The 14,072-nt window shown below is 38.2% G+C and overlaps 1 protein-coding gene across 7 annotated transcripts in view; it reads left to right on the top strand.

The window, feature by feature from the left end:
- Nucleotides 1–14,072, top strand: part of LOC145666536 (zwei Ig domain protein zig-8-like) — a 1,346,876-nt gene that overhangs the window by 1,130,580 nt on the left and 202,224 nt on the right. For all 7 annotated transcript variants that reach the window (XR_014127771.1, XM_081733847.1, XM_081733844.1 and 4 more), the window contains one exon: nt 13,501–13,637. Coding sequence is in view for 6 of the 7 variants with exons in the window: in XM_081733847.1 (XP_081589973.1) it covers nt 13,501–13,637 (137 nt within the window). In the remaining variant the exon portion in view is untranslated. The remainder of the gene's footprint in view (nt 1–13,500; nt 13,638–14,072) is intronic.

The raw sequence follows: 14,072 nt of genomic DNA, 5'->3' as shown, positions 1-14,072 counted from the left end.
CAGCCCCCCACATCAAAACCCTTATAACTTCGTACCGGAAGTGGTACAAACGAAAATTTTTGCGGTACATTCCGGCACAAACGTAGCACAAACGATCGGCATAGGTCATGTTTTGAAATTTTTAGGAGGGGGGCTGCCGTTTCCCCAGCCCCCCACTTCAAAACCCTTATAACTTCGTACCGGAAGTGGTACAAACGAAAATTTTTCCGGTACATTCCGCACAAACGTAGCACAAATGATTGGCATAGGTTTTTTTAAAATTCCTAGGTGGGTGGCTGCCGTCTCCCCAGCCCCCCACATCAAATCCCATATAACTTCGTACCGGAAGTGGTACAAACGAAAATTTTTGCGGTACATTCCGGCACAAATGTAGCACAAACGGTTGGCATAGGTTTTGTTTCGAAATTTTTAGGTGGGGGGCTGCCGTACCCCAGCCCCCACATCAAAACCCATATAACTTCGTACCGGAAGTGGTACAAACGAAAATTTTTGCGGTACATTCCGGCAGAAATGTAGCACAAACGGTTGGCATAGGTTTTGTTTCGAAATTTCACTTTAGGGGGTTTCCGTTTCTCCAGCCCCCCACTTTTAAACCCTTATAATTTCGTACCGGAAGTGGTACAAACGAAAATTTTTGCGGTACATTCCGGCACAAATGTAGCACAAATGATTGGCATAGGTTTTTTTTAAATTCCTAGGTGGGGGGCTGCCGTACCCCAGCCCCCACATCAAAACCCATATAACTTCGTACCGGAAGTGGTACAAACGAAAATTTTTGCGGTACATTCCGGCAGAAATGTAGCACAAACGGTTGGCATAGGTTTTGTTTCGAAATTTCACTTTAGGGGGTTTCCGTTTCTCCAGCCCCTCACTTTGAAACACTTATAACTTCGTACCGGAAGTGGTACAAACGAAAATTTTTGCGGTACATTCAGGCACAAACCTAGCACAAACGATTGACATAAGTTTTGTTTTGAAATTCCTAGGTGAGAATCTGCCGTGTCCCAGCCTCCCACATCAAAACTCTTATAATTTCGTACCGGATGTGGTACAAACGAAAATTTTTGCGGAACATTCCGGCACAATCGTAGCACAAACGATTGGCATAGGTTTTGTTTTGAAATTTTTAGGTGGGGGGCTGCCGTTTCCACAGCCCCCCACTTCAAAACCCATATAACTTCGTACCGGAAGTGGTACAAACGAAAATTTTTGCGGTACATTCCGGCACAAACGTAGCACAAACGATTGGCATAGGTTTTGTTTTGAAATTCCTAGGTGGGTGCTGCTGTTTCCCCAGCCCCCCACTTCAAAACCCTTATAACTTCGTACCGGAAGTGGTACAAACAAAAATTTTTGCGGTACATTCCGGCACAAACGTAGCACAAATGATTGGCATAGTTGTTTTAATTCCTAGGTGGGAGGCTGCCGTCTCCCCAGCCCCCTACATCAAAACCTTTATAACTTCGTACCGGAAGTGGAACAAACAAAAATTTTTGCGTTACATTCCGGCACAAACGTAGCACAAACGATTGGCATAGTTTTTGTTTCGAAATTCCAAGGTTGGAGGGTTCCGTTTCTCCAGCCTCCCACTTTAAAACCCTTATAACGTCGTACCGGAAGTGGTACAAACGAAAATTTTTTCGGTACATTCCGGCACAAACGTAGCACAAACGATTGCCATAGGTTTTGTTTCGAAATTCGAAGTTTGGAGGCTGCCGTTTCTCCAGCCCCCCCACTTTTAAACCCTTATAACTTCGTACCGGAAGTGGTACAAACGAAAATTTTTGCGGTACATTCCGGCACAAACGTAGCACAAACGATTGCCATAGGTTTTGTTTCGAAATTCGAAGTTTGGAGGCTGCCGTTTCTCCAGCCCCCCCACTTTAAAACCCTTATAACTTCGTACCGGAAGTGGTACAAACGAAAATTTATGCGGTACATTCCGGCACAAACGTAGCACAAACGATTGGCATAGGTTTTTTTTCGAAACTCCAAGGTGGGGGGGCTGGCGAAATGCACCTATTAGTTTCGATAAAATGAAATAACAAAACCGAGACGAAGCAAGATTCATAAGTTGATGTAGGGAGAAACTGAAATACACAGAATGAAAAGTTGAAACCAATGGATATTTATTACACAGAGATGATAAAATGAAGCAGAGAGAGAGAGCGAGAGAGAGAGAGAGAGAGAGAAGAAAAGAAAAGAAAAGGGAGAACAGATAAAACTGTGGGATTCAAACGTAGTAATAAAAGAACTTAACATTATAAGGTCCCTTTCCAGAAATCCAACAGTAATATCGAAATAACGGTTCTTTTCACATATTTTTCAGAACTATTCGAATATATAAAGGATAGTTTAAACATTCATTATGTCACTTTCATAATCCATAGCATACTCAATTTCCATTTGAACTGTGGGTCTGCGGTGGCTCAGTGGTAGAGCGTTCACCTTTCGTGCTAGGGGTCTCGGGTTCAAACCTTGCTCCCGCCAAGTGAACTTTGTGGTGGACAAACACCGTGTGCGTGGGTTTTCTCGGGGTTCTCCCGTTTCCTCCCACTTTCTTCATTCCACCATTTCATTCATTACTCATCATCACCGTCTCCTTTAGCCTAACCGGCATAACCGTGGGACGTAAAACTCAAAAATTTCATTTTCATTTTTTCCTTTTGAACTGTATATCTCCCAGACACATTCAGGACAATATCAAAAGATTAACATATATGCTTTGTTTCCGCGTGGTTCGATTTCAAATTCGGTAGGTTCATTACAAGTAGTGATCCAAAACAGATTCTAATATACATAGTTCATAACGTTAGTCATACCCTCCATTTCGGACTACTAATGCAAAATGAACAAAAAACAAAGCGAAAAGACATAGAAAGAAAGAGAAAATTGAAGAGTGCTATCTTACTGCTAAATTTTGTTCATAGTTCAAACTATATCGTAATGAGAAGTAACTAATGTTCGAAAGCAAAAGTTTCTGTTCCTCATAGATGTAGCATGTTTCTACTTTCAACGTGAATAAAACACATTGAATTATAGGATGGAAACAAATTTTGTGTCGAACTAGTATAAATAGAATTCTGTTTTCAAATAACCAAAGAGGTTACCACTTTCTAGTCTTTTCGGAAGATTTATCTGTTCCGAACATCCAGCATTGAATTAATCTCTTAAAGATATAACGTAATTTACACAGATAGAATAGACACATTAAGAGCTTAAACAGATCATCGTGTCAGTCGGATGATGTAGACCACCACTAGGTCGAGGATTCAAATCCGTAGTGACCCGGTAATTCGACTGAGACTCGGTAACCCAGAGGATAAAAAAGCGATTTTACTTATTTCCGTGTGTTTAATCAGTATTTCTGTCAGAGATGGGCAGGCTCTTGCTCTGTTTGAACTTCCGAACATGAAGTGCGTGTGTGCTTCAGAGAGAGGGGAGAGAAGTGAAAGATGCAAAGACAGGATAGGGAAACGTCAAGAGAAAGAGAGAGAGAGGCGGGACGAATATATATATGAAACATACTTATCATTGTAGTATATGATGTAGAACGCACACACTCTTTACTCAAATTATCGCTAGGGATGCTTTGTAAGTTCTCCATCATAAGATGAATCTTTGTTTGTAGCCAGTATTTTATGCGAAAAAATCATACTACCTGATGGTGAATCGAACCAAGATTTTCCATTTGGAAGTGTAGCACGATACTACGACACCACCGATTGCTTCAGCCAAACTTTGTTTAACAAATGGTGTAGTGTTTCCTTCTGAGAACGATAACACGAAAAGTGTATACTGCAGGTCAATGATGTCTTTCTAATGTCCTGGTAATTCCCTTGCTCTTTCCAACCAACATTCGTAAATCGACTCCATGATGATACAGGTGTTTGCGTGCACATTTTTACGTATTGCTTGTCCAGTATGACAAGTCGATTCTTCCCAATCACTTTGTAAAAAATTAACTTTGGCGTGAAAAGGATCTGAACTTATGTTAGATAGCTGTATTACTCATAAGGCCATTACATTGCCCCTATAGTATTGGGCGACCTGAAATTAAAAGCCAAATATTACCTAGTTTAACCCTGATCTTTGGAACAAAACGGCTTCTTCCTTTAACCCGTAAGTACTATGGACCGTCTCTCAGAACGCTGCGACTTTTTGTATCATTATATTTTCCACACCCTTACTACTACAAGTGGATCTTTTCGTCTACCTTCCTGTCTAGTAAATGGATCTCGATCAAATTTTGAACATTGATAAGTTTCGGGCCTAGTAAGCTTTCTTATCATTTCAATTTAGCGGTAGAACTAAGAGGTTGGAGGACGGGAGGAGGGTTGATATATAAAAATGAATAAAACTTAATAACTCTTGAACCACCAGACCTATCTCTATCAAGCTTTCAACATAAATAAGGTTTGCTTCTGGGACAACTATTATCATTTCAGTTTGACGGTGCAACGTAGGGTTCGGAGAGAGGGAGATATATGCAAAAAAAATGAAAATGAAAGTCACTGTGACTTCATCACTCTTGAACCACCCGACCGATCTCAATTAAATTATCAACATAGGTGAAGTTCGGGCCTAAGATGTTTTTTTTTTATCTATTTGCTTTGACGATATAACTTAGGGTTTAAGAGAGAGAAGAGTTAAAAAGAATAAATAAAATTTAACTCGTGAAACAAAGTATCAATCTCGATTAAATTTTTAACATAGGTGAGGTTCAGACCTGAAATGATTTGTATCATTTTACTTTCACAGGAGAACTTGGGGAGGGAAATGGGAGAGGGAGATATATAAAAATCAATAATACTTAATGATTCTTGAACCACCAAACAAACCTAGATCAAATTTTCAACCTAGATGAAGTCGAACCTGAAATGGTTCTAGCATATCACTTTGACGGTGTAACTTAAGAGATGGGGAGGGGAAGCGACATTCAAAAAAGAACGAAAAATGACCATTATTAGTAGCGAAAGTATAATTTTTGGATTCGCTGAGATTAACAGTGACACAACTAATGCTGTTTAAATCCAAATTCAGCCCCGCAACTTGGAGGAGGGAGGGACATAAAAAAGTGATCGAAATAAACAATATTAGTGCTGAATTCCCAGTTTTTCGGCTCGCTGAGATGAATAATGACACTGCAGATGCCGTGCTCCACAACATAGGGTGGGTTGGGGATATATAAAACTCATCGAAAATGACCGATATCAAAGAGCGCTTAGTATTATTAAACAGTGACTGAGTAACGGAACATATTACTATTTTCCCTCAATTTAACCCAACGAAGCGGATAATTAATAATAATAATAATAATAATAATAATAGACAACTACTGTGAATGTTAACATTTATTATTATTAATAATAATAATAATAATAATAATAATAATAATAATAATAATAATAATAATAATAATAATATTCACGTACTTTTTAACTTGCACGACGAAATTACTGCAAAATATGTTTTATTTCTCTATCTTTTCCTTGATTGTATGTTTATCCTTTATTAGTGGGCATTAACTACTCTCTAGGCCGTCGAATAAATGAATTTCATTGTGCACTTTGGTTCGTTACAAAGATCAGGGTTAAAGTAAGTAATATTTGGCTGGTAATTTCAAGTGGCCCAATAGTGTAGGGGTAACGTAATGGACTTGTGAATAATACAGCTATCTATTATAGGTTCAAATCCTGCTCACGCCGAAGTTAATTGTTTTACGAAATGATTCTGAAGAATCGACCTATCATGCTAGACAAGCAATACATAAGAATGTGGACGCAAACATCTGTATCATGATAGAAACGATTTGCGAATGTTGGTTGGGAAGGGGCAAGAGAAATACCAGGACATTCTAAAAACATTATTAATCTGCAGTATACACTTCTGGTGTTGTCATTCTCAGAAGGAAACACTACACCATTTGTTAAATAAAGTTTGGCTAAAGCAATCGCTGGTGTAATGGTAGTGTACTAGACTTCCAAAAGGAAAAATCTTGGTTCGATTCCCCATTAGGTATTATGATATTTTCCGCATAAAATAATGGCTACAAACAGAGATTCATCTTATGATGGAAAACTTACAAAGCATCACTGGCGATAATTTGAGTAAAGAGTGTGTGCGTTCTACATCATACACTACAATGATAAGTATGTTTCATATTTATAATTCGTCCCCCTCTCTCTATCTCTTTCTTGACGTTTCCCTATCCTGTCTTTGAATCTTTCACTTCTCCTCCCTCTCTCTCTCACGCACACACGCACTTCATTTTCGGAAGTTCAAACAGAGCAAGAGCACGATATACCAGGTCTGGAGAATCTAATTAAGTGGGCACTTCGGCGTCATGTTTTTCGTGCTCTGTTGATAACATCCCCGGTCCTGGTCACCTCTGAGAGACTGTTCAAACGCAACCCAATAAGTAAAATCTCTTTTTATTCTCTGGATGATCGAGTCTCAGTTGAATTACCGGGTCACTACGAATTGAAATCCTTGATCTAGTGGTGGTCTACATCATCCGACTGACACGATGATCCGTTTGAGCTTTTAACGTGTTCATTCTATCTGTGTAAATTACGTTATATCTGGAAGAGATGAAATCAATGTTGGATGTTCGGAACAGATAAATCTTCGGAAAAGACAAGAAAATGGTAACCTCTTATTTTTTTTTTTTTTTGAAAACTGAATTCTATTTATACTAGTTCGACACATTTGTTTCCATCCTATAATTCAATGTGTTCTATTCATGTTGAAATTTGAAACATGCTACATCTATGAGGAACATAAACTTTTGCTTTCGAACATTTGTTACTTTTCATTACGATACATTTTGGACTTTTAATACAGGGTATGTATGATAGAAATTTAACAGTTAAATAGCACTTTTCAATTTTCGCTTTATTTCTTTCTTTTTCTTTTCGCTTCGGTTTTTTTCTGTTCAGTTTGCATTAGTAGTCCGAAATGGAGGACATGACCACCGCAATTAACTGGGTGTATTAATGTGTGTTTTTCGATCAGTACGCCCAATTAACACTACCGAATTTGCAATCGAACCACGCGGAAACAAAGCATGTGTGTTAATCTTTTGACATTATCCTAGATGTGTCTCGGAGTTATACAGTTCAAATGGAAATTGGGTATGCTATCCATTATAAAATAGACGTAATGAATGTTTAAACCATCCTCTAAATGTTCGAATAGTTCTAAAAAGGTATGTGAAAACAAACGTTATTTCTAGATTACTGTTGAATTTCTGGAAAGGGGACTTTATAATGTTAGGTTCTTTTCTTACTACGTTTGAATTCCACAGTTTTATCTGTTTTCCCTTTTCTTTTTCTTCTCTTTCTCTCTCTCTCTCTCTCTCTCTCTGCCTCATTTTTGAATCTCTGTGTAATAGACATCCATTGGTTTCAAGTTTTCATTTTGTGTATTTCAATTTCTCCCTACATCAACTTATGAATCTTTTTTCGTCTCGGTTTTGTTATTTCATTTTATCGAAGCCAATACGTGTTTAGTTTGAAATTAGAATTGCGCTCATGTTGTTAGCTAATTTTGGTATGGGAGAGAATTAAGGAGGAGAGAGAGGGGGTCTTTTTACGTGACACGATTATGGGATATGAAGGTTTTTATTGGGTGGCCTAACTGCATGGTGTTAACTGTCGCAATTTTTGGATGCAGAGTGTACATAAGACAACGTGAATAGTGTTACTGACTTTCTCATACACAAGGTTCATCACACTCAAATTTTTATAATTTTCGGAGATGGTCGAGTAACCATTTTCACCGTTTTCAGACCACTTCATATGGATTGATCCATGTATAATTCTGTTTGTTTCCTCATTTGTTTGTTGAAGTTTAGTGTCCCTTATCAGCACCCAATATATATCGACTTATGGTTTAAGATGAGATCCGAACCCTTCTTAAACGTTCAAATTTCTTAATTATGTCTCACCGAAAATTTAAACCAAAACCACTTGGTAATTCGGAAGTTATTGTAAATTATAATAATAGAATAGCACACCTCAACGAAACAGAACTAACAATGTTAATTCAAAAATAAAAAATTGATTGATTTTCTCCAAGCAACAGAGTTTTGTTCATGGGATATATACCAATGTAAAATTCGTTATTTACATACATACACTTGTGTGTGCGTGCTAAATAAACTGTGCGAAATCTCCAGAACTTCAGTATTTTTTTTAAGAAAAGAAGGAAATTCGTCCAATAAGATTCGCCATCTTCAAAACTGTGTCCTGGCTTGTAGTCCATATCCAGTTATTCATAAATACGGTGTTGTAACTATAAAGTACCTGGAAGTACGCAATTAAAATCCTGTAAGGCGTTGTGTACAGCGTGCTCCGGAAGTGATCGTACCTCTAATTGGTGTTTTCTGACGGTTTTAGGTTTTACCGACGTTTGTTTGGTAATATTTCTTGGCATTGTCTGGTAACATTGCTTGGTATTGTCTGGCAACAGTGCTATCCATGTTCATTTGTTTTCTGCTGTTTTTTGCTTGGTAACAGTTATTTGCAGTGAAGTTGAAGTAATCAACAATGTGTGATCAAAGTTCATATAGCATTGAACAAAAATTAGTTGTTGCGGTTTGGCTTCACCAAAGGCATTACACAGGTAACACCATGGAAAATGTTAAGGTGAAATTTACAAACCGTTTTGGTATTAATCCATCAGGAAGAGCAACAGTGTTGGGATGAGAAATACGTATATTTGGTACGGGCGATGTGAAAGACCTTCCCCGAGGCGGTCGACCGATAAAACGGAGGGAAAGGTGCCGTGAAGTAGAAACATCAGTGCAGCAGTCGCCTTCAAAATCAACACATGAAGGATCTTCGGAGCTTGGTATTTCTCGGACCACCATGATGAATCAAATGAATGAAGACCTATAATTGAAGGTTTACTGTCGAATGCATGTGCGTGGAAAGAGGCATGCAGAACTCTCCTTAAGGCGTTCCCTTCCAAACGATCCTGTGATGCAGTCCTCATCACAGACGAGTGTGCTATCTACCGGAGTATGTATTCTCGGAACGTTGTAATGTGTGTGTGGAGAGAAACTCACCACACGTGATGGTGTGGGCTGGAATGAGTGCAACACACATTTTTGGGCCTTATTTCTTCGAAGACAATGTTAATGGACATTGTTATTTGGAGATGCTTAATGAGTGGTTCGTGCCTCGACTGGAAGAAGATGGTATCAAAGATACTGTTGTGATACAGCAGGATGGAGCACCTGCGATTCACGTGCGCAATTTTACCTGAATCAGACGTTTCCTGCCGGATTGGAAGATGTTGTGCATTTTCACTAGCTCCCTTTGCCTGGCCTTCAAAAAGTCTCGATGTGACGACACCAGACAATGTTCTGGAGTTTCTTAAAGCAACACGTAAGAAACACTTGATATCACAGAACGCAGTAATTACTTGCAGCTGTGGAATACGCCTTCACTCTTATGACTCCGGAGTATCTCCGCAAAATATCTGTGAGAACTTGGCACAGAATTCAGCTGTGTTACGACATGGATGGTGATCATACCGATGTTTATGACTCTTAATACTCTTAAGACTTCAAAGTAACTGTGTACAGACATTGTACCATAATTAACACTATACTGTTGAAACTAAAGGGGGTACGCCCACTTCCGGACCACCCTGTAGTATTAATACTTATCCATGAGATTTTTAAATTTTCTTTCCGCAGGTTGGTTTACATCGAGAGTAATATCAGTAGTAAAACATGTTCCACAATGTCCTTCTGACAAGTTTCAAACTCATATTTTACAATGATAACATTTGTCATCAACATTTCTGAAGAGCGTTTGTTTCCAGTATTGTTACATTTCTTTAAAAAAGGTTAACACTTTTGTTATTAAAGTATGATGTTAACATTTGGTATCAACATTATTACTAACATAATTTATATTTAGCGATCGGTCTGGAGGCTGTTCGAATCAAAGATGTTGATAACGTTTTACTGTAGTTGTCTTCTATTGATTTTGTAATGGTAACATTTTCCCGAATTGGGAACATTTCCCCCGAATTTATGAATATGTGACATGCATCAGTTATATAAAATAGTAGTTTATTTTAAAGATAACAACCTACAAGCAACAAGGCCAAGTAACTAAGGTATATAGAGAATTTAACTAAGTGAATTATTTTTCTGATCTTTCAAATTTTCATTATACACATCCCCATCAGGATTCTGCCGCCTACAATCGGACAATTTGTCCATGCCGACCAGATACCGCGGTCGGATTGCCGGCGCCGGAGTCTTTCAGCGCGATTTTCGACCGCGACGAATAATTGCCTTGCCGAGCAGTCGGCAAACAGTCGGAAGTGAGCATTAAATGTGCCGGCGCCGCAGGCGGAAAGTTGTCTTGCCGAGCAATAGCAAACAGCTGTAAAGGCGCCGTAAATGCGCCGACACCGCCGTCGAGAAGAAGCCGGGATAAGGAGTCGGCAGAGGGTCGGAAAGAGGCCTTTCCGACTGTTTCACCGACTCGTACGGTCGGCAACAGTCGGCACAGGGCATTTTATTTTACGATTTTCGACCGCTTGCCGTCTCTGCAAACGGTCGACAACTTTGAACAAGTAGATCGTCGTGCCGCCGCGGACGGATGCCGGCTGCCTCCGGCGACCCACCACCGTCGATGGCGGCAATCCCTCTTTCCGACCGCGACTTCCTGATGGGGATGGTTAAATATATTTTTTATTTTCATACTACATAATGAAACTTTGCAAATATGTTGCCTAGAACACATAGTATTTTGTGAGATAGATTTATTATGTATATATGGAACTCAAGCCTCGATGTCGTATCCAAATTTAAAAAGAAAAAAGTTGTCTTGTCAAATAGTCTGTATTAATGTAATGAATTATATTTATTGACTTTTCAGATATGATTCCCTCAAAATCCTGACAGTACATATGGGGTCTTGTGTTTTGAGTAATTGGTATATTATGATCCTGCCAATGTTTTCAAACATTTTTATCAACTGATTAGAGAATTCATTAGGTGTGTTCCTAGAGGTTTATTGTTTCAGAAATCATTTTAATGGCTAGTAGTGTGTCGTGTGTATCGTTTCGATGATCAAATGAGTCTTGGAACTATGTATGCGAGAAAGTATAATTAATTAGATTGTTAGGAACCAGGTTATTCTAATCACTAGGATAATGTGATCAGATAATGAGTAACAAGAATTATAGAGGAACTTCAATTTTTTTTTTTTCACTAAAATTTTAAGAAACATAACTCTATGATTTTTGTTTCCTCACAAATAACAATATTCGTTAGGTTAAATTTTGTGACATCTATTATCCTAAAATCATAACTTTACCGAAAATCTACGGTGTTCGTATAACAAAAGTTTCCGTGTATTTTGAAGAAAATTTTTCAGATAAAATGTTCTTAAAGGTCGCTGTGGAGTCACTCCTTTCTAAGTGCCGCTTGACCATCTCCGAAAAATCTATTTTTTTCATGAATATTTATCAAATATCATGGTACTTCAAAACAACGATGATTGGATTTGTAAAATATATCGTAGCTATGCAGCGGCTGCCAACATTTTGCGTTTTCTAGATTTTAGGCATTTGCAGATTATTCAATACCTCCACATGAGTTGGTCCTTCCGAAATAAAAATTGCTGGGCATCTCCGACTTGTACAGAGCTAAAACTTTGTCCTCTTAATATTTTTGCCTAAAACCACTTGAAAGGGGTAAAATTAGAGCCTACAGTAGCAACACTTTTAAACAATGAAGGCATTTTTGGGAGGAAGAAACAACTAACGTAGAGATCTGAATTTGTGTGTGCATGCAGTCCGGGGTCATAAGTTTATACACAAGAAAATGCAGATCGGTAGCTGCTCCCAAAGGCCTGAAAAAAATCGTAAATTCGGGAATTATGCCAATTTGGCAAGTTTCACTGTCCAATATCTCCAATGGGCCTGGATAAAAAAATCTGAAATTTCGGGAGTAGTTACTCCTTTAGTATACCATAACACACAATAGAACGCGTTTTGTAATTTTGAGCAGAAGGGGATCAAAGTATTAAGTAATGATGTCATACTCTAGGAGGTGTTTTGTTCACAAATTCAACTGGCAATTCGTTGTTGCAAAGTAAAATAAAGTAGCATGAATGTCCAGTCAAGACTCTCAAGCTCGTTCCTTTCCTCTAGTTGTGACTCACTGTCTTATGACAGCCGCAACAGCACTCCTGAAGAATGCCTTCAGCAGAAGGCGAGAAAAGTCAAAATACAGACTTGACAGAAAGTCCATAAATCCTCATTACTCTTGCTGTTTGCTATATCAATTATATTCAATTCTGTTTATTCTCGTTTTAACTGTCAACTCATGCAGGAGACTGTTGTCCTTTCGGTTGATCTACATTTCCCAGTCAGTGAACGCCCACTCGCTGAAGATCAACTGAAAGGATAACAGTCTCCTGCATGAGTTGACAGTTAAAACAAGAATAAACAGAATTGAATATCATTGATATAGCAAACAGGAAGAGCAATGAGTACTTACAAAACTTTTGTCAAGCGTGCATTTTGAGGTTTTCTCGCCTTCTGCTGATAGCGGCATTCACCAGTGCTGCTGTGGGTATAATAAGACAGTGAGTCACAACTAGAGAAAACAAACGAGCATGAGAGTCTTGACTGGACTAACCATTCATCCTACTTTATTTTACTTCGCAACAACGAATTTCCAGTTGAATTTGTGAACAAAACACCTTCTAGAGCCTGACGTAATTCCTTAATACTTTGACCCCCTTCTGGTCGGAAACACAAAACAAGCTTTATTGTGTGCTATGCTATAATAAATAAGTAATTATTCCCAAAATTTCAGATTTTTAAAATCCAGGCTCATTGGAGATAATTGGACAGTGAAATATCCCAAATTGGCATAATTCCCCACCTTTACGATGTTTTCAGGCGTTGGGAGCAGCTACAGGTCTGTAAATTTTTGTGTATAAACTTATGACCCCGAACTACATGCACACACAAACTCAGACCTATACGTAAGTTGTTTCCTCTTCCGAAAAATGTCTTTTTGTCCAAAAATGTTGCTACTGTAGGGCCTGATTTCACCCCTTTCAAGTGGTTTTAGGCAAAAATGTTAAGAGGACAAAGCTTTAGCACTGTACAAGTTGGAGAATTCCAGCAATTTTCATTTCGGTAGGACAAATACATGCTGAGATATTCAAAACAACCTAAACGCCTAAAATCGAGAAAACGCGTAATGGTGGCATGCGATGCTGTAAAAAATAATTAATTAGCTTTTGAAGTACTCTTATATAGACTTAACATTTCGGAACAAATTAGTTTTTTAAAAAAGGTCGAGCGGCAATTTTCCTTTTTTCTCGACCACTTAGCATGGATCGACCCTGTGTTTCTCATGCAAATAAATTTACTTCTTGATTATTAGCGTATTTTAAAGCAATTAAAATTTAGTGTATCATTACATTAATCAAGTATTATATTCTGTTTTAGTGTGAAAACTGACCTAAAGGAGGAAGGAGCTCGGAGTATTCTCTCAGTGGCTAAAGTAGGCATTTCAGACAGCGGAAATTATACCTGTTGGATTTCTTCCACAGAATACGCAACTGTTGCAGTTCATGTTCTAAATGGTATGTATTACGACATTGTTTCATATCTTAGATACTTTTTACTTAAACAACATTAAGCTACAAATGTGACAAGTGGATTATTTTTCGGTGTTAAGTGTTAAACTTGTTTTCGAATAAATCTGATCTAATACAAACAATTCAATGTTTTTTTGTCTGTTTTATCACATATAATAACTTACAAGCTATCTGAATATGGGACAGTATATACCTAGGTATGTTCTTGAACGCTGTACGGTAGACTTATTATCATGCTACAAGGATAGGGTCTATTCAGATCAACTAAGTAAGTAGCCATCGTCGTCTTAAAGTTCAAATTTCAAATTTTAACGTTCTGTAATAATGAAACGTTTAGTGCAGTTTTCAGGAATGGCAGGTATGCTCCTCTTAAACAGTCTTAGGTGTTACCTTTCCTACGAATGCGAATGTTTACAGTTA

Source organism: Thermobia domestica, chromosome 12 (assembly GCF_964235325.1).
Source record: "Thermobia domestica chromosome 12, izTheDome1.hap1.1, whole genome shotgun sequence".
In the NCBI taxonomy this organism is placed as follows: Eukaryota; Metazoa; Arthropoda; class Insecta; order Zygentoma; family Lepismatidae; genus Thermobia; species Thermobia domestica.
The sequence above is the reverse complement of the archived record's forward strand: the minus strand, read 5'-3'. Positions and strand labels throughout refer to the sequence as shown.